The sequence below is a fragment of the Sinocyclocheilus grahami genome, unplaced genomic scaffold, assembly GCF_001515645.1.
Source record: "Sinocyclocheilus grahami isolate Dianchi unplaced genomic scaffold, SAMN03320097.WGS_v1.1 scaffold1012.1, whole genome shotgun sequence".
Lineage (NCBI taxonomy): Eukaryota > Metazoa > Chordata > Actinopteri > Cypriniformes > Cyprinidae > Sinocyclocheilus > Sinocyclocheilus grahami.
The window spans coordinates 275,390-297,070 of record NW_015506191.1 but is presented as its reverse complement, the minus strand read 5'-3'; the positions used below and the strand labels follow the sequence as shown (position 1 = coordinate 297,070).

Sequence of the window (21,681 nt, the reverse complement as noted above, 5' to 3'; positions counted from 1 at the left end):
TGCTGTAAATGCATATAGCGCGCGATTGTCTGCATTACTAAAATTCTAATGAATAAAGGTGGGAATCTTGTATCCAGAATCAGTTATGACAACCCAGAGATGAGTCACCGCATCAATACTGTCTGTTCCTCAAACTCATTCCTCTGTAGATAAGGCATGTGTTACTCTTTATTGTTTTACGAGGTATATTACTTTAGATTCGTTTTGCTTCCTGAACCGATTCGGCTTTGCATGATTGTGACTTCTTGCATGCCACCTGTCTGTCGGTATCCACATCCCAGAATGCACCAGTAGACACTACACTGTAAATACACAAGGACTCTTTGTGGCCTATCTTGCAACTTTGCACTTGTTCGATGCAGAAGTTTCGCTTCTCTTGCAGTCAACTGAGCAGTAAGAAAGCAGCACGTGTTGCGATGCTCCCTCTGGTGGTTCAACATGTTCTGCTTTGTTCATAATGAAGCCCAAGTGTGGACAAGCAGCGTCCTCTAGTGTTGAAGAAGTGCAGATTCTCATTTCTGGGTCACTCCAGTTTCTCCTTTTTTGAAATCTCAGTAATTCCTAGAAACTGGATGTCCAACAGTGAAACGTACGTCCCTTCAAAGCAACTGAAACTCATAAGACATCAGTGGATCAGGTCGATTATAGGTTGTGTCTTTGGCAAAAGAACAATTCTAATTCTTCAGATGATTCACATTTAACATGTACGACATAAAAGGAGCTTCATTCATTTGGTCCTGAATCGAATAACATTATTTTGTTCAGTCGAGTTCTGCAAAAGCACAGTCTATATGCTGTTCTGTATTATAGTCTCATTTGGCGTTTGTACTCCATTTTGTACGTTATTGTCAACGTGCTATATTGAATAAACAGCATGAACACGAAATGACGCAGATACGAGCAGCAAGACCATCGATTTGTGACTTTCTTAGCCATTCATAAGACGTAACTCATATCATCCCCTCTGGGTGTGTTTTTCAACTTTTTATGCTTCAAGTTTTCATTTTCTACAAAAATAGGTGCCTCTTTTTCATCAAAAGCAGTCACGTGTCCGGGGCTCTGGGAGGAAGACTCAGAAATTGCTAAAGATCTCATGCTTCTTGTTCCAGTCCATCTGGGGCGCTCTCTTTCTGGTGCGCTTGGCGTGGGCTTTCTCTTTAGCCTCCGCCGCAGTGGGGCTCAGACATAGACCTGTTTCTTCAAACGGGTCGAGAAGATGACTGCTGCTTTCCCTCGAGAACTACAAAATATAAATACACACATAACACTTTCAAACAGCCATATTACAGTATTCATAAAATACTGAGTATTTGTCATTAAATGCATTTTGTGCACTATATATATATATATTATATATTTATCATGGTAATGGCAACAACTTTTAAATTGTATATGTTGGATTTATTACTCCAACACACACACACACACACACACACACACACACACACACACACACAGCTTTTATTCAATGATTCTTATGTTTACTGACAAATAAAAGGTTTTCGGTACGCATGTGTACCCGAAAAAATACACTGCATGAGTACACAAATTAACCACTGCATGAGTGGAACTTCACTGGAAACTCACAGTTTTATATATTTGAACTTTTGTTAAGAAATAAAGTGTCATCTTTCAAATTATGTCCATTTTTTTTCAGGAAATTCAAACAATAAAGGCCGTTTTGACGCTCTTTGATTACTGTATAGAAGCCTACCTCAGGCAAGTCATCAGTGTCCTCAGCTCATTATTTGCTAGAGAAATAAAGTACAGAGAAGAGCTTTTCGTGAAATATTAGAGCATATTCTCATTATATTTGACCTGTTAGTGACGTCTTATTTAATGTATACACACACACACACACACACACACAGCTTTTATTCAATGATTCTTATGTTTACTGACAAATAAAAGGTTTTCGGTACGCATGTGTACCCGAAAAAATACACTGCATGAGTACACAAATTAACCACTGCATGAGTGGAACTTCACTGGAAACTCACAGTTTTATATATTTGAACTTTTGTTAAGAAATAAAGTGTCATCTTTCAAATTATGTCCATTTTTTTTCAGGAAATTCAAACAATAAATGCCGTTTTGATGCTCTTTGATTACTGTATAGAAGCCTACCTCAGGCAAGTCATCAGTGTCCACAGCTCATTATTTGCTAGAGAAATAAAGTACAGAGAAGAGCTTTTTGTGAAATATTAGAGCATATTCTCATTATATTTGACCTGTTAGTGATGTCTTATTTAATGTATGTTTAATTAAATCTGTTACGAAACAAGTTATGACAACCACTGTGTAAATGAATATATTTCAACAACAAATCGAAATTTGATCATTTAGAAGGTAATTTAAAAACTGCATAATGCTTATGTTTGCAGTTGTTTTTTTAAAAAGCTGAGTGTTGATTGTTATGTTTAAAAATAAATAGTAATTAAATTAAGTTTAGGCTCTGTTGTTAATTGTAACCTTCAGTAACTTAAAAGATAGTTTATCGTTTAGAGCAGAAGCTGAGGTAGATTTTTATCCCCAAGAAAATTTGAATTTAATTGAATTTATTTAAAGAAAGAGCAGTTTGTTCAGTAAACCACTGTCTAATGTTTAATATATATATATATATATATATATATATCTTTTTAGTTTTTCCCCTTGCTGTACTGAAACCATACCAAACCCTGATGTCAAAATTTTTGATAAATATTTTTAAATAATTTGTATAATATAAAAAAAATATATATTATTTTCATCTAATTTTATAACTGAATTCACAAAGTATTTAAATGGTATTGTACTACATCCTGGTACAAAAAATGGTTAGTATTGCCATTTGCCATGGTTTATTTTTGCTTTTTCATAAACATTAAAAGAGAGTAGAGTTACAGTGATGATCTACAGTATAAAAACATTTCATCAGTAGATTATTCTGGGGAGAATCCTCACTTCAGCTTCAGTGACTTTAATCATATGTAAAAGCTTTATTTATCCCTGATAAACCTGTTCAGTCAGTTTTGCCTTATAGTGCCCTGCTATTGGTTGCTTAGCAACATGTTTTGTGGTATAATTAGGTTCCCAACAAGCCGAACAGAGGAGAGACGGTGAGGAAGACTTTTTACCGAAATTACAACCAAATCAATCAAAACAAAAACAAGGGCACAAGAGCCGCCCGCGCTCCCCTTCTGCTGAAGGTGATTTCATCTGAGTGTTTGTCCCGAGGACAGATGGAGCGTGTGCTGTACTCAGCTGAACAGCATCAAATATTAACAGCAGCCCGGTGGGTTTCAGGTATCAGTGTCCTGAGGTGCGTCTCTGAAAACTCAAGGGGGCAGGACTCTCACTCTTATACTGACGGTCAGGGGTTAAATTGGGATTTGTTATGTGAGGCGGCTCTATGGTATCGAGCATATATATATATATATATATATATATATATATATATATGTGTGTGTGTGTGTGTGTGTGTGTGTTGTTTTTTTGCAAATATTATTTATTCGGAAGCAATATTCTCATCGGTTTTCTATCAGGTGTGACATAAATCTGCGTGTTTTTTTATATTTTATCCAAGGGCATTTTTTTAACCTATATAGAGGGCATTTTCCCACTAATCTCATTAATACTTTAATTTCAAATTACTTTCATTTGATCTATAAATTCAATTATAATAATGTGATTATCTATACGTTATCAAATGAAATCATTGACACTGAAAAATACAACTGCATTAAATAATTATTATGAGATTATTTTAAATATTTTTTAATATACAAACAAGAAATTATGGTGGAAATGATACTTTTCAACTAAATTAAAATGCCAGTAGGTGCCAGTAGTGAGCGTTTAATGAGTGAGTCATTGAGGCGTTCATTCAAACTATTCGTTCAAACGGCAGATTCATCAGATGTTTCTGCATGGGCTAATGAAACTTTGACTCAACCGATTCATTCAAAACACGGACCCAATCAGCAATGAAATCGGCTGGTTGCTGTGAGATGCGCTGTTTCTGCCTAAAATGTAAGTGACCTAATATTATTGTATTTGCTTATTGAACTGTTTATAGAACTATTAAACAGTCGTAATAGTGAAAACGTTGTGTGATGTTGCCTAACTAACTGTATTTTAAATATAAAAACTTTCCATTTTGAATGTTTACCTCAGGATGCTGAGTTTCTTAGTGTTGGGCGTTTTGATTTCTCCTGGAGAGGCTGCGGGAGCCTCGCCTCAGCAGCGCAACCTTATACTGTCAATAGATGCATTATATACATTAGATACCCACTATTCACCACTTACTCTAAATGTAATAAATAAATGTTTACATAGTTATTTTTGGTTGCTGATGTTTTAATCATGTTACTTGTCTGGCGTTAATGAAGCGTTATGTCGAGCCCTGGAGCCCTGGACGGCCCCGGCCCAATTTAAACCCTGCTGACGGTGGAGAGCAATGGGGGAGAAAGTTTCTCTGAACTGGTGACTCACAAAACTGGTCAAGATCATGCTGTCAGGGCCATATTTCACCTCAAAATCAAATTAAAGAAATAAGAAATTATATAAAATAAAGGCTTTTTTTAAGGACCATTCAGCTTTTTTTGCATTGCGACAATGTTTGCATGAAAATTAAGGAAGTCTTGCTTTACTTTGTCATAATTCCCATTATTCTCAATGATGATTTTTCAAAAATGAAAAAACAAAAACAAAAAAAACATTCTTTAAAAACACTCTTTATGCTAATTTTCATTTAAAAAATCTTGCATAATCCCTACATAGAACTAGAAAAACAAATTCAATTAAAATTCTGATTAACAGAACTAATTTTTGAAAGTTAAATAAAGTTATAAAGACAGAGCTGAACAGTGGTTTCAGCAGAATCAGAATCAGATCTCACCTCTATGAGTCTGTCCTGAGGTTTGAGTCCTGCGCGGTCAGCGGGCGAGCTGGGGTCCAGAGCTCGTATGTACTGACCCGGTCTGGACCTCTCGCTGTGGAGATTAAAGCCGTAACCAGTCTCAGACCGCACCAGATGACACAGCCTCGGCAGAAGCTCAGACGGGTCCCGGGTCGAGGACTCCGATGAGGGCTGAACCTCCTGTGATAGAAAAAAATAAAGACACTTTAAGATACGAATAAGCCTCCAGCTAAACTAAGTTTTTCACAGTAATATTTCAGTTTTAGCCCATGTCTTTCCATCCATAATTTCAGAGAGAAAGAGAGAGGTTACTGCAGGCTAATTTAAAATTGATCAAAACGAAGAGAGTTTGCCAATAAGGTCAGAAAAATACACTTAATTTAAAGTGGAAGGAAGTTTTCATGCCCCAATGATATTTGTTCTTGTTTTAAGCATAAACTCAATTTTGTTCAATTTCTCAGAAAAACAAGACTTCATTTTTTCATTTTGCATCACTGAGGAAGATATTAATTTTTTGCAGTGTATGTAATATTATTGCTGTGACTATGAATTTAAGACTTTGTGCCCTGATTTAAGAACTTATATATACACAGTATACACACACACACAGAGAGAGAGCTGGGTAGTAAATGATTACACGTAATCTGGATTACGTAATCAGATTCCAAAAATTAAGTACTTGTAATTAGATTACATTTAAAAACATTAAACATTTTCATGATTTAATTAATTATTAGCTTTTCATTAAACTCGTAATCCCCCTGCAGTTCCTTTACAAACCCAGTTTAGGAAACCTTGACGCAATATAATGTTTAATGCACTTCATGTTATTGATAGGCTTGCTGCGATAGGCGGTGTTTTCGGTTATACCAGTGTTAAGCCGCAACACCGGTTATGTCATTTGCCTACCACTGCCCCCCACCGTCGTTTTGATTTTTTATAGTAACAAAAATCATTTAGCCTAGTTCAGTTAGAGGACAGACACTTTTAAAAACTAAACGTACAATGCAGCGTGCCGAACCGTGCGTGAACGAAAGTGCACCACGGAGCAGGAGTCAGATTTGATTTATCACGTGAGGAGAGTGAGTCGAGCTGACTGACAAGAGTGAGGTGAGAAAGACAAGACGATGGCAGAAGATTGTTTAGAAAGGAAATGCAAAAGCGCCTGTTTGGCAATATTTTAGATTTGGAAAAGCCTATTGACTGGAAGTTTTTTTAAACATTAGTTTCTTATTCATTTGGTTCCACGGTGTTTGCTGATTACTTTATTTATACGTTGTGTATTTTATTTATTTTATTTTACATCAAGGTGTATATGCCGTGCCTCCAAGCTTTCTTATTCGTTTTGCTAATAAACATTCTATGTTTCTTATTTGGTTCCACAGTGTTTGCTGATTTTCAGTTTTATATACCTATTTAAACTTTGTGTAGCCTAAGTAATTTGTTATTTTATTAGGCATATATGGTGTATTTTTATTTGTTTTGTTAATAAAAGTTCTATGAGTTTGAGGTTGTTGTTGTTTGAATTGAATCAACGCCGAATTGCTGCTAATTTGAAAGTGAAAGTAAAATGCGCACGGCACTTTTACAAGCAATTTGAAAGCGAAGAAAAGAGGGAAACACCCCACCCCAATGGTGATACCGGTATTACCGGTGTTGTCACTCGATTAACCGGTGGGAAAATTTCCTCACCGTCACAACCCTAGTTGTTATAGCAACAAATGGAATATATTTTCTTACTCTTTGTATTTTTATGTCAATATGGTACATATGGTAAGATTATCCTATTTAAATCAATATGAAAAATGAGATCAAAAGTAATCTAAAAGTAGATGTAATGTAATGGATTACATTACTTAGTATCATTTTTGTCATGTAATTTGGGATCAGTAATGGATTACAATTTGTAATCTAGCCTAACAATAAGTAATCTACCCAGCTCTGTATATACAATGATTCATTTAGCAGATGACCATTATTTGATTGGCTGATTAAAAGTGTTAACTGCACCTAGAATTCATCAAAGTTAATGAATGAATTTCAGGTAAATTTTGGGGACTTGAAAAAATTTGTGTTCATTTAAAAATAATTAATTAAATAACATCTTATTTATTACACATGCTTGTATTCATTTTGAATAAGGATCATACGCTATGAACAATTGTAAATGCAAATAAATGTTATTTGCATAAAATCGCTGTTATATCAGCCATCAACCATCCTGGTTACCAGTCCACTGCTTAAACAACTCAGAAATCATGATAATGAACACAAAATGAAATGCATTTGTGAGCTATATTGTTGAAAACATAACGACAGGGTTACTTTCACAATGAATTCCACCATTGTGATCTGAATACACGAGTTTTCCTCATAAAAATGTGTAATGGAAGGTTACAAATGCCACGACCAACCAATAACAAGAACCAAGCCAGGAAATCTGCCATTCTTCCAAGACGGAGAGTGGAAAAATACACAACAATACCACGAAGGACGCTGTTTGACAATGTGAAAAACTGACCGCAAGGCCAGCAGAAGAACAGAAAGATGCTGGATGTGTGAATAACAGCAGCACGTGACGCATTATCAGCCTGCCAGAGGAGAAACTCTCAAACATGAGCAAAAATACTCGTCACGTCACCACAGAAAGAAACCACAATCATTTTTCACAGGTTACAAGATGACATACTCCCGCATATCTGGTGGTGTATGCTCATGCATCACAATTACTAGTGCTCATATTTTTTTTTTTTCTTTTTGAAATTCTTACCTTTCTGTTCATAACTCCAAAAGAAGATGGAAATAAACACCCTGAAAACCACTTATCGCACCCTAAAAACATGGAGGCCATGGTTTAATAGAAGAATAAGAATAAGAATCCAGTTCAATGTTTGTAAAAGTCACAATTAAACAAGCCATTGCATTGCAATCCTTCTTTTAGTTTTTATAGCTTGATATGAAGGTTAAAATTCATTCAGCATCTGACCAAATCGAATGGACACGTCCTATATGCATCCAGAGCAGAGACGATTGAACTATTTAATAAACTAAAAGGAACGCGCGCGCACACACACACACACACACACACACCCGTCTCTCTGCTGAGCCGCGGCGGTCTCGGTGAATCAGCAGCATCCACAACTGAATGGAACAAAAAGTGTTGAACTTGAAAATTGTATATGCGCGAGTGCACTTACTAATTGAAGGCGGATTGTATAAAATAGATTAAGATAAAAAAAAAAACGTTTATTAACGAGCTGCAGTTTTATTACATCACGCGCTGGCACAGATGCAGTATATTAACGCCACGGGTCATCAATAAGGTACAGATTGGTCCTCAATTTCACAGTGCGCATCACGCGCTCAAACTTAGTTAACACATAATACTGTATGCAATACCCGCAACCTCACACCAAATTTCAGGCCGTGTAGATAGGCAAGCATAGCCTATATACAAATCATTTAGTAAGCAGAAATCCGAAATTTACCGTAACATTAAGTTAGAGGAAGATGTGACTGAATTGATGCTTGAAGAATGCGCTTCCAGCAGCCATGATAAACAGTTAGCGGTTAAAGTTTTCTGTGCACAATTTGATTTGACGAAAGTCACCAGGCCTATTACTATCTATCCAGTCACGTTGATGGATAAAAATAAAATTAAAATAAGCATGTAACGACCACAAACGGAGGAAAATAGCGGAGTAAAAGTACCGATACATCACTTAAAATGTACTCAAGTAAAAGTAAAAGTAAAAGTACACAATTTTTAAACTACTCAAAAAAGTACAATTACTGATAAAAACGACTTAATTACTGTAACGTGAGTATTTGTAATTCGTTACTTCACACCCCTGATTAAGAGTGATGGCAAAAACACAAACAATATGTATGTGTGTGTGTGTGTGTGTGTGTGTGTGTTATACATTTTAAGGGTTAGTTATGTAAAAAAAACCTCCTTGAGATAATGTTTCATTCACATTTCACATATTACAGTGTATAGTGAGACTGATTTTTATTTTATTTTAAAGACAATAAGATTGTTTCGGATAAAAGCGATTAAAGCGTTTCGTGAATGAAACTGTTATAATGGCACAGTCAGGCATGCGATCTATTATGCTTGAAAATGCAAATGATACAGTTTTGTGAAAAAACGTTTTAAGAGCTCGGAGGATCAGTTTCCAGACAAATGGTTAATGTCTGTGTCTCTGTCTGTGTTTCCTGTGGCTTGACCTGTTTGTTGGGATGAGAGTCGTTTGACTGACAGCCGTATGTAAGTTGATCTGACTGGCTGGAGACAAACGCACATTGTTTGTAGGAAGAACAGATTACAGCATTTCCAAAACTGATATGTCTGAAAACATATATGCTTATATGCTACTATATCAGAACTTCAAGATTGAAACACTTCTAAGACACATGACAGACAGAGGATGTTCAGACAAGAAGTACTTTAGAAACCCCAAAAGAAACATTGTGCACTTTAGTGCAATTTAGTGATTATATGTGGAAAGCAAAACTAAAATAAATGCTTTTTAACATAGGATCAGATGAAGTGCCTTGGCTTAGACTGTCATTTTATATATTATAGGAAAATTGAGGGTATTTTCTGGAAGTATAAAGGTTTATAATTGTATATTGTGGATGTATAAATGGTTAAAATTATTCGCGTGTCGGAGCACGTGATATATTATAAGGAGTAACGATATGTTTTATGAAATGTAGTGAAGTAAAAAGTGCGATCTTATGCTTTGGAATGTAGTGAAGTAAAAGTAAAAGTTACTCAAAATAAAACTACTCCAGTAAAGTACAGATACTTGAAAAATGTACTTAAGTACAATAACGAAGTAAAACTACTCCAGTACTGTCCACCACTGCGTTTTTCATGCTGATTACAGAATGAATGACTCTTATGAACTGTGCAAACATTGTAGTCTGATTCCTGAACAAATGATTCCAATGAGTCGGTTTGAATGGGCCGGCTCTTTTAGTGAATCAGAATCATTCAGTACAGCACAACCAGTGTAGTCTGTTTCCCGAACAAATGACTCAGTTGACTCAGTTAATGAGTCAGTTCTTTTTAGTGCATCAAAAACATTCAGTACACCTCAAAACGTGTAGTCCAATTCTCAATCAAATGATTCTAATGATCAGTTTCTTTTCAAAGAATCAAAAACATACTGTACAACAAGCGTAGTCTGATTCCTGAACAAATGACTTGAATGACATGATTCTTTCTAGTGAATCAAAACCACTCACTACAGCGTAACTAGTGCAGTCCAATTCTCAATCAAATGACTCTAATGAGCTGGTTCTTTTTCATGAATCAAAAACATTTAGTACTATGAAACTAGTGCAGTCTGATTCGCAATCTAATGAGTTGCTTCTTTTTAGAGAATCAAATACATTCAGCACAACACAACCAGTGTGGTCCAATTCCCAAATAAATGACTCTAAAGAGTGAATTAACAGAAGTTCAGTAGTACTGTATAAAAATAAATGAATGAAATGCTACCACATTGGTTTGTTCGTTAAGTATTGTGTAATATTAACTTGTTCTTTTTTATTCTTTTTATTATCTGTATCTTGTCACTGTCATTCTGTTGCGCTGTGAAAGCTTCTGTCATCAAAACAAATTCCTTGTATGTGTAAACATCAGTGTTGGGGGTAGTAACGCATTACAAGTAACGTAGAGTTACGTAACCCAATTTTTTAACGTAATCAGTTACGTAATCAATTTGTTTGAGCTGCGCCCTCTACTGAACAGACATGAATTTACATTTCCTTCAGCCTGAGGTGTATTCATTTCACTTTTATTGTGAAAAGGGTTTTTACATTTGTAAAAGAAGAACTTTTTTCAATTAAAAACAAATAAGCAAGCCCTGTCCAAATTTAAAAAGCAACTCAAAAGTAATGTAACGCATTACTTTCCATAAAAAGTAACTAAGTAACTTTTTTTAGGGAGTAATGCAATATTGTAATGCATTACTTTTAAAAGTAACTTTCCCCAACACTGGTAAACATAACTGGCAATAAAGCTATTTCTGATATATAGTTCAGGATATATGAAAAAGGCCAAAAAAGACCTAAAAGAATCATTAATGCACCTAATAGGAACTATAATTGATTCAATTCATACGATTCTAAACTATATGCGCATTACTTCACGTGGTTGGTGTATTTGCTGCATAGCTGTTCTTCACACGTTTATAATGTGCGTTTGTGTATGTTGATGATGCTCCACAGCCCCACACCCACGTTATCAGTCCAGCACAGACACGCTCCACACAACAGCACCACCTGCAGCCGTTGACACGACGCGGGACTCAGACGACAGAGGGGCCCCCAGCTCTGCAGATAGACAAACCGACACGGGCCTTTCACCCCCAGCAGGAAACACAGGAAGTGCACAGATCAGAGCAAGGAGGAGACTGGAAACACATACACACGTATGAACATCATATGGATTTTCCGGCATACAAACCGATCGTGAAATGCTCTTGTATTTTGGGCACGAGTCAGCTCTAACTATATAACATCTGTTAAGTCTATTAGTCCTCAAAAAAGTTACTCCAAAACGAAAATGTTTCACTTCAGCATTATTCACAACCAATTAAAGAGGTCATAGGATGCTACATGCACTTTTACAAGTTGTTTGAACTGAAATGTGTGTTGGCAGTGTGTGTACACAACCACGCTATAATGCTAAAAATCCACTGGGTTTTTTTTTTTTTTTTTAAATCTAGTTAAATGTTTTCCCCTTTCTCGATCTCAGATGCCTCCCCTCCCACGATAGTTTGATTGACAGTAGTGTTTCAGCACAGAATGGACTGGTGTCTTACCTTAGACCCGCCCTGAGTGAGCTGTCATCAGTCCGCCATTGTTTAACCGCCGGAGCAGATGTAGACAAGAATGAATCCTAAGTGATTGAGGTGTTCTGTTGTTGGATGTAATAATGAACATAGCAGTCGTCATTTACTCCTGACATCTGAGCCGCTGATAACGCAGTGGATTTCGTTTGTTTCTGAAGGAAATGTGCCCCCGATCTGCCTAAATGCGTCTATGTTCGCGCTAATCATTCGTGATCCAGCCTCATCTACAGAAGAAGTGAGTATAATGTTTTGTAATGAATCTTTGCAAATCGCCTTTCCTAATAATGTGCTAATTAGTAAGTTTCACAATGAATGCGGCTAAAGTAAACAGTCTCTCTGAGAGCAGCTCTGAAGAGAGGGACGGGGTCAGCAGAGCTCATTAACATTTAAAGGGAAATGCTACAAAAACAGCTTGATCTGAAAGAGCTGTTTGTGACAGGGTAAAAACTGTGTTTTTTACACTACCATTGAGAAATTTTAACCAAACTATGTTACAGACTTTTCATTAAGACCCTAAAGAATCATATCAACTTGTGGAAAATGGGCATCATATGACCCCTTTAAATTTCCCGAGCTGAAAACATCTAGGCACGGCGGTGTCGTGTTACGAGGCCCCCCTCGTAGCCGTGTGACTACTAGCAAGCATGTTGAATCAATTAGACCAAATTCCCAACTACTTGCGACATGACTTCCTCCCTAAAAACATGTTTTGTGAGTGTAACAACACCAGAAATGCAGTTTTAACAAATTGTTTGGGTAACACACATGATAAAACATGAGAGGATATGGATTATGCTAATTGAAAGACTTTTAATATTATGCATTATGACGGTAAATGATTATAATGCCACGTAATACACCTTATATATGTTCTTGTAATACACAATTGAACCCCTGTTATGATGCCTACCTATAGTTACACCTGTTACTATTGTAATGCATGATGTCCACTTCATTTCTTAACCATTCAGGATGTGATGTTACATCCAAACCAGCATGGGGCGGTATCTTTGACCTTTACTCACAATCACAGCCACAAGGAATCTGTCAATCTGAAGTAAGATTTTATTTATTTTCCTTTTGTTAGAGGAAAAAAATAATACTTTTATTCAGCAAGGATGCATTAAATTGATTAAAAGATGATGGAAAATACTTTCTACTTATGAAAAAATCCTGAAAAAAGTATCAGTTTACACAAAAATATTAAGCAGCACAACTGTTTTCAACATTGATAATAATAAGAAACATATTAGAATGATTTCTGAAGGATCATGTGACACTGAAGACTGGAGTAATGATGCTGAAATTCAGCTTTGCATCACAGGAATAACTTACATTTTATAATATATTCAAATAAATGTAATAATATTAAATTGTAATAATATTTCACTATTTTAATGTTTTTACTACATATTTAATCAAATTAATTCAGCCTTGGTGAACATAAGAGACTTGACGCTTATCCTCAAGACAAACCAGTGATGCACACAACTGAAGCTCTCACACGTGTCAAGGCTTCATTAGGCTCCTCTCTTGGGCTGTGTTTGTCAGGAGGACCATGTGTTGGAGAGAGAGACAGCGTGAGGCCTACGCAGCGTGACCTCCACGGTTACATCACATCAGCGCTCTGCATTCACAAGCTCCTCGCATCCTCGGTGTGTGATCACTAGATGTGTCTACAATCTCCTCGCTTCCAGCCTCAGCAGAGGTTTTTTAATCAATGGTACACAGAAACATACACGCAAAACCATATTGAATGAAGAGGCCATAGCACAGTTGTTTGGTCTCAGTTATGATGTTGAGAGTCACAGTTTCTTTTTTATGTTGAAATGCTTTCTCTTACTCCATCTTAATATACAGACAAAGTTTGGGGTCAGTAAGAGTTTTTTGTTTTTGAAGGCAGTCTCTTCTGCTCACCAAGGCTGCATTTATTTGATCAAAAGTACAGTAAAAACAGTAATATTGTGAAATATTTGTAAAATTTTAAATAACTGTTTTTATATTTGAATATATTTTCAAATGTAATGTATTCCTGTGATCGAAGCTGAATTTTCAGCAACATTACTCCAGTCTTCAGTGTCACATGATCCTTCAGAAATCATTCTAATATGCTGATTTACTACTCCAGAAACATTTATTGTTATTATTATCAATGTTGGAAACAGTCATGCTTTTTCATATTTTTGTGGAAACTGTGATACATTTTTTTTGCAGGATTCTTTGATGAATAGAAAGTTTAAAAGAACAAAAAAACAAAAACAAAGAAAAATTTATCAAAAAATTGTAACATTATAAATCTCTTTACTATCATTTTTTAACAATTTAATTCATCCTTGATTAATAAAAGCATTCATTTCAAATAAATCAATCTTACTAAATTTGAAAATACCACTAGATGGCAAAAAAAAACTAGAAAATTAACACTGTTAAACATTAATTTAGCAGCCATAAAATACTAAAACTTGAATATATTAATCACAATAATATAGAGAAAACAACTACTGAAAACCAACAACAACAACAAAAAAACTATATTGATGATGATAATAATATAAAGAAAACAACTACTGAAATCCAACAAAATAAAAAAAAAACTCAAAATTAATAATAATATAGAGAAAACAACTACTGAAATCCAATGAAATAAAACAACAACAAACTCTATATTATTATTATTATTATTAATATAGACAACAACTACTGAAAACTAAATAATAATAATGAAAAAAACTCATATAAAAAATGCAAATTGAATAAAAAAAAAAAATCTCTAAAGTCCCTCCAAGCATGCTTCTCCAATCCTGGACCTGCAGGCAGGGCAATGAGTGATGTGTTGGGCGTCCCGCCATGGCTTTCACTTACAGTCACACGAGTAGCACGTTCAGTTTGTGAAACAGGTCTGGTTAATGTCGTCATTGCAGACAGTCATCGCCGCTCTGGTTATTGAAAAGACCAACAAACCCAGTTAAGAGGGATGAGGCCTGCCTTGTTTTGCCACACATCTGACCCTTTAATAGAATCTGCGCTCCCTCCCCCTCAGTGGAGCTCCTCGAGCCCGGCCTGAACCCCACTCGCTCAAGAATGCTCCACAGACCTGCACATCTGGACTCCACACAGCGGGATCATGGGGGGAATAACGAGGAGGAGCTCAGACTGAGAGAGAGAAGCCATGTAGCTCCTGAGGTACAGTGGTGCGCAGAAACAACACATAAACCAGAACTAATGTTTAAAGCCTCAGCATGAGAGTCTGCAAACCAAAACTATGCCGAGTTACGGCGGCACCACAAAGATTTGCCTGCTTAAAGTGTCAGTTCACATGAAAATGAACAATTCTGTCATCATTTACTTGCCCTCATTTCCTTGCAAACTTCTATGACTTTCTGTCTTCTGTGGACACAAAAAAATATTTTGACAACATTGGAGCCCAGTGAGTTTAATCATATAAGCAACCTCATGACATTTAAAATTTAAAAAATATTTGTATTTTTTAAAGCTAATAGCAGTTACCCTTGCTGGACCCGTTTTGTCCCACGTCTCAAGAATGACTGCTATATAAGTAGTGCTGTAAAACGAGTAATCGCAATTGATCGCATCCAAAATAAAAGTTTTTGTTTGCATAATATATGCGTGTATACTGTGTATATTTATTATGTATATATAAATACACACACATGCATGTATATATTTCAGAAAAATGTTTGTTTATATTTTAAATATATTTTTTATCATATAAATTATATGAATATAAATATAGACATGTAAATATTTTCAAAATATATACTGTATGTGTGTGTATTTATATATACATAATAAATATACACCGTACACATACATATATTATGCAAACAAAAACCTTTATTTTGTATGCGATTAGTCGTGATTAATCATTTGACAGCACTAAATATAATATAATAATTATATTGGATTATATATTATTATTAAATGCAATGTTTATAATTAATCAATGTTAAATTGTAATATTTAATGAACATTATATTACATTGTATTATATAATATAATCATTATATTATAATTATGAAAATCAATATTTACAATTAAGCAATAATAGCTTGTAATATTTTATGAAAATTATATTACATTATATTATACTGTATTATATTATATAATATAATAATTGTATTATAATTAAAATAATCAATCAATATAAAATAATTAATCAATAATCAATTATAATATTTTATGAACATTATATTATAATTATTAAAATCAATACTTATAATTAATCAATAATGAATTGTAATATTTTATGAACATTATATTATATTATTATATTTTATTATGTTAATATGTAATGTGTGTGTGTGTGTATGTATATATAATATATAGCAACAAAAATTTATGGGTTGTTGACATAATATACCGTACTTGTGTCCTATGGTGTAACAGCAAAATTTAGAAAACAATAATGAATCATTATTAATAATTAATTTCTTGTTAATAATATACAAATAGCATAAAAGAGATTTATCTTCATTGTTAGTTATTTTTTTCAAAATTTTTGCTGTCACACCATAGGACACATTTGCGGTATATCTGTCAACTACCCATATATAGTATGTATGTATATATAATATATACAGCAAAAAAAGCATTAATTTAGATTTCAGTATCACTACAGTATGACTACCTCAGTGCAATTATACTAATTACAATACTGTGAGCAGCTGAACTTTAAAAAGGTCTAGTTTCATATAAGACTGTTTGAGTTCTGGCATCACAACAAACATATTTATACGAGACAGACGAATCCAAACGGCATAATGCAGCCAAACAGTGATGAGTCAAAAAGAGCAGAGAGGCAACAAAAACAATACAGGACCACATAGGAATCATTTTTATAAAGTGAAACCACACACCAGCGCATTGAAATTGAAAGCGCATAACTTTGAGTTAGTTTCCATGGAAATATGGAGCCAAAATGGCCTTTAAGAGCAGGTTTGGCTGGTGCACATGCCTACAGGGATATTAGTCCACTAATGAACCAAGCACACTGACTGATGTTCAAGCATGCAGGCGCGTCTCGTACCAAGACATGCAAACGCTGACTGTCATACGAACCTTCAGACGCATGGGTCTAACTTTCCCATGATGCTTCTGTTTCAACACACCGCTCATGGACGTTATTACACTATATGCCATGACTATCTAGGCCCGAGTTTATCCTCACACATCTCTTGCACTCAAACATTCAGTCGTATCGTGTTTGTTTAGACAGATGTGGGATGCCGAAGCAGATGGGTTTCAGTTATGCCAGCAGAAGAAAAAAAGATTGGAGAACCAGAGACTTCGGGATCCGTTTCCATCTCCGGCATTCATCACGAGCGCGTGTGGAAGTAGGTCAGTCCAGCATCGCTCCAGATCTCCCGTTCTCTGACCCAGATGACTGTCAACACCTCAGGACGAGCAAAGCGTGTTTAACTGTCTTAAACAGCCTCGTTCCACAGCTTGAACTAACTTGGCTTGCGAGCTGCGTGTACCAAAGTGGATTGCGGGGAAGATTTTCAAAAGATTCTCCATGTTAAAGGGATATTTAACACACAAAATGAAACTGTGTCATCATTTACTCACACCTCATGTCGTTCCAAACCTGTAAGACTTAATTTAACTGCAGAAGAGAAAAGAAAACGCTGTTTAAAAATATCATCTTTTGTGTTGCACAGATATGGTTTGAAAGTACTTTAGGGTGAGTAAATAATGGCTTTTGATTTTTGGGTGAACTGTCTCTTTAAGACTCACCTAATCAGTCAAACAAATAGAGTGCATTAGTGCCCGCCCACTTTTTTTTTGGAACGTCTTCATTAACGCTTTAAAAGTCATGAACCAAACCATCCAGCTACGAGGTGAATCATAGCATTACAAAACTTTTATCTGACGCAAAAAACATGAAAATCCAACAAAAAGACAAAAGTACAAGACTGTGTACTTAACGGCTTTAATGAGGGAAAGAACTACAATCCCATGAAGCTTTGCGAATCAAATTAAAAATGATGGAGAAACAGAAAACTATTAATTAAAAGGTTGCTGATTGGATCTACAGAAACAGTATATTCTACATTGACTTACTTGATTACGTCATTTGCGGTGCTTCATAGGAGTGGGCGGGGCTAAAGATATCTTGCAATTTATTCTCTGCGACTCTCTGATTGGTGGAGTTTTCTGTACAGCATCATGGGTAATGTAGTTTTTCCACCACAATTCCACTATTAATCGATTATTTAAAAAATAAGTTGAATTAATGTGAACATATAGCATAGAAAGGATATGCAATCAATTAACAGCCTCACAGTAGATCTGCTTTTTAAGGTTTATCAGTTACTGATAAAAATCAATTTCCCTATGGAGAAAATGTTTCCCTATGGAGAGTTTTTACAGGCTCATGTTTTCTTCAGAAAATGTGCAAATGTAGTAAAGATCTTCTGTCTTGCAAGCTGCTGTCTTGCATGTGACAGTGATTTAAACACTTGAACAGAGTTTAAGGGTCAAAGCCAGACAAGCCCAGAGCCAATTAGCCAAGGATGCGAACGGGGCTGTTTCTAAGTATCCCACTGCTTGTTCAGTGTGCTGTTTTATGAACTTTGGGTAGATTGTGACATCTTGTTAGAACAGCTTCAGATGATCATGTAATTCCTCCGTATGAGTAACAGCTGGAGAAACAGGGACAAATAACAGCCCTAAAATTGTCAAATATTTATAAAGTACTATGGAAGATCCATACAATGGATCTTCTGGATTAGTGACTGGATCAGTATTCACAATGCTTTCTTCTGCATCTAACTTTTCCTAGAGCTCCCTGAAGGAAAAACTGAAAGGGAAAGGAAAGATGTAAGGAGTCCAAATGCCTTCTCGGATTGCTGAATCTGACAATTTGCGGAGTATGAAGAAAATGTTAAAAGGCCAACAAAAAAAATAAGCAAGCACTTACTCTGGTGGGGAATTAAATATATATATTTCAGAACAGCATTCTTAAAAAAAAACCTCCCACATCTTTATTTCTGGATTTGTATTCTAAAATAAAACAATAAATAAAACTAAAACAATAAATAAATAAAACTGTAAGCAATAACTAAGCAAACAACCAAATAAAATTAAACAATAAATAAAACAAAAAAACAATATATAAATCAATAAATAAATAAAAATAAAACACAAACTAACAAAGATACAAACAAATAAATAAGTGCTTGATTTGCCAAAGTTTTCCAGATTAGTGCCATCAAATTTCTGAAGTACATACTTAGTGTTTTGTTCATTTGAATGATATCCATGTGCGGAATGTTATGATATTAATTTTTATTTGTTTTAATTACCATTCCATGCTCGTTACGTTTGGATTCTGATTACAAAGTCTACATGTATTTCTGTCAATTTCTTCTTTCTCATTTGTGGACCAGCATTCAGTGTGATTCCCACAAACTTTCTTCAAATGCTGTGAGTTTAAGGTTTCTACCCCTTCCTAGGACCCCTTCCTTTATGGCTCAGGACTCCCAAAGCCTCCAACACACACACGACTCCTCTGCTTCCAAAGACAGCCTCTATTTCCTGCCTGAAAGGTTTTATAATGTCTTTGCTCTTCCTAATGTGCTCCTTTTAAATACGAACTGTCCTGAAGATGCTGCATGAGGTCATGTGACACCGGGGTTAGTTGTCACATGTAGAAGTGGAAACCAGAAACATGGAAAGTGTTTTAAAGACAAGGTATTTTTTGTAAATTGTTGGTGGCCACATTTTTGTTGGGGCAATTCATCACATGTGTGTGATACGTTGTCATTTTATATAATTTATTAATTATAATTTCTGTTATAGTGTGACAATATGCCCCACTATTAAGGCATATTATATGCAGCTAACTGAAATCTGCAAAAATGTCAACAATTCTGTGTTTTTCTGTCAATATGGGGTGCTGTGTGTACATTAATGAGGAAAAAAATGAACTTAAATGATTTTAGCAAATGGCTGCAATATAATAGAGTGAAAAATTTAAGGGGGTCTGAATACTTTCCATACCCACTGTATAAGTTCAAAACATGCCAATCAGGTCCAAATTGTAAAATACTGTCAGTAAGAATTCATTAAAAAAAAGAATTTAATAAAAATTGTTTTATTTAGCAAGGATGCATTAAATTGATCAAAAGTGACAGTAAAGACATTTCTAATGTTACAAAATATTTATATTTCAAATAAATACTGTTCTTTTAACCTTTCTATTCATCAAACAATCTTGAAAAGCAAATGTATTCACAAAAATAATAAGCAGGACAACTGTTTTCAACATTGATAATCATAAGAAATGTTTCTTGAGCAGCAAATCCATATATGAGAATGATTTCTGAAGGATCATGTGACACTTAAGATTGGAGTAATGATGCTGAAAATTCAGCTTTGACCACAGGAATAAATAACTTTTAAAAATATATTCAAATAGAAAGCAGCCGTTTTAAATAGTAATAATATTTCACAATATTACTGTTTTACTGGATTATTGATCAAATAAATACAGCCTTAATGAGCATAAGAGACTTCTTTCAAAAACATAAAAAATTTTACCAACACCAAACTTAAGTTTTAAACGATCATGTAGGTGATGCACAAAAACTAAAATAGTATATGATAAATGGAGATGATAGTTAATGAATATCACAAAACGAAGAGCCTCAAAAATGACCCCAGATCCGAATCACTTAAGACTCAGAGTTTCACAAGACAAACAGTGCGACTATTCAAAAACCTTTTGTATCCAAGATCAACACACAAAGATGGATAATTTGTGTTAGTGGCACCAAACCTGAAACCCTGAGCAATGTTCTGATGGGAGTATGGTTTCGTGAGTCATCACTTTCCTACAGTCTACCGACGTCTGGAGAAAGTCAATGGATGGTTTCAATACAAGCAACTGTACACTGAGGGGAATCATCAAGTCCAATGATAGGTCTGTATGGGCAATAATATCCGCCAATATGAGGCCCCTCTACAGGAAGACATCCCACATATACATGGCTAAACACAATTAGAGTGGTTCTGGAGCACCAGAATATGGCTTTTCCAATCACCAAATCCAAAAACTATTATTACTGGACATTTTGTATAATGTGAAGAACATTTCCATGTCCTTTGAATAAGGAGGTTCTTCTTAAGACTGGAAAATATCCCTCTACACAGTTCAGTTAAATAGTCAAACTTTGAGTTTATCAGAATGTATATTATGAAAACAAATGTTGGAATTAGAACCAAAACAGGCTGTACAGCTTGATGAGAACATGTTAAAAGTTCAATTCGGAACTTTTATTCTTCAGTTCTGTTCTTAGAATAACACAGAATCCAAAACATTGATTTTAAATTTCTAATGTCCAACTTTCTAATGTCCAAATTTCTACCGTTCGTTACTGGAAATTAAATTAAATTACTGGTTGATATGTCCCGATCTCAATAAAGTTTACACACAGCTTTTGGTCCGTGAATTAGATCTCGCTCGGGACGCACGCTGTCTGTGGAGGTTTGGCCAGGACCGGTTCCAGAATTAAATCAACATATTTTATGTTCCGTCCATTGCCAATCACTGCTATTTCGAGAGTGAATCCCGCATAAATATGCAGATGTCATTCCCAAAACTTTGCAGGGTGTAGCCTGTGTCCGAAAAACGAAAGTTTCATACAAATTCTAAATGGATTATACCCTAGAAAGTGAGCAAAGCACGCTCCCTTTATGACTGAAAAGCGTCACTCAACTTCGTTCATCGCGAATTCATGATCTAACGAAGTTCCGTTATAATCAAGGAAGCTCTCTAAACTGCACAATGAATCTCTTATTTACATCATGTCATGAGATGATTCACGAGCGTGCAAAACTGCACTTAAAAACTGCGATGCTTTCAGCGGTGAGTGAATTCTGACAAAA

General features: G+C 35.1%; 1 protein-coding gene across 1 annotated transcript in view; it reads right to left on the bottom strand.

Annotated features, from left to right (window-relative positions):
* Positions 1 to 933: 933 nt before the first annotated feature.
* The window catches only part of LOC107565611 (Na(+)/H(+) exchange regulatory cofactor NHE-RF2-like), a 32,498-nt gene continuing 11,750 nt past the window's right edge, over positions 934 to 21,681 (bottom strand). The window contains exons 2-4 of the mRNA XM_016250871.1: positions 11,265 to 11,328; positions 4,880 to 5,080; positions 934 to 1,240 (exon numbers count right to left, since the gene is read on the bottom strand). Coding sequence (XP_016106357.1) covers positions 1,073 to 1,240; positions 4,880 to 5,080; positions 11,265 to 11,328 — 433 coding nt within the window. The 3' untranslated portion in view covers positions 934 to 1,072. The remainder of the gene's footprint in view (positions 1,241 to 4,879; positions 5,081 to 11,264; positions 11,329 to 21,681) is intronic.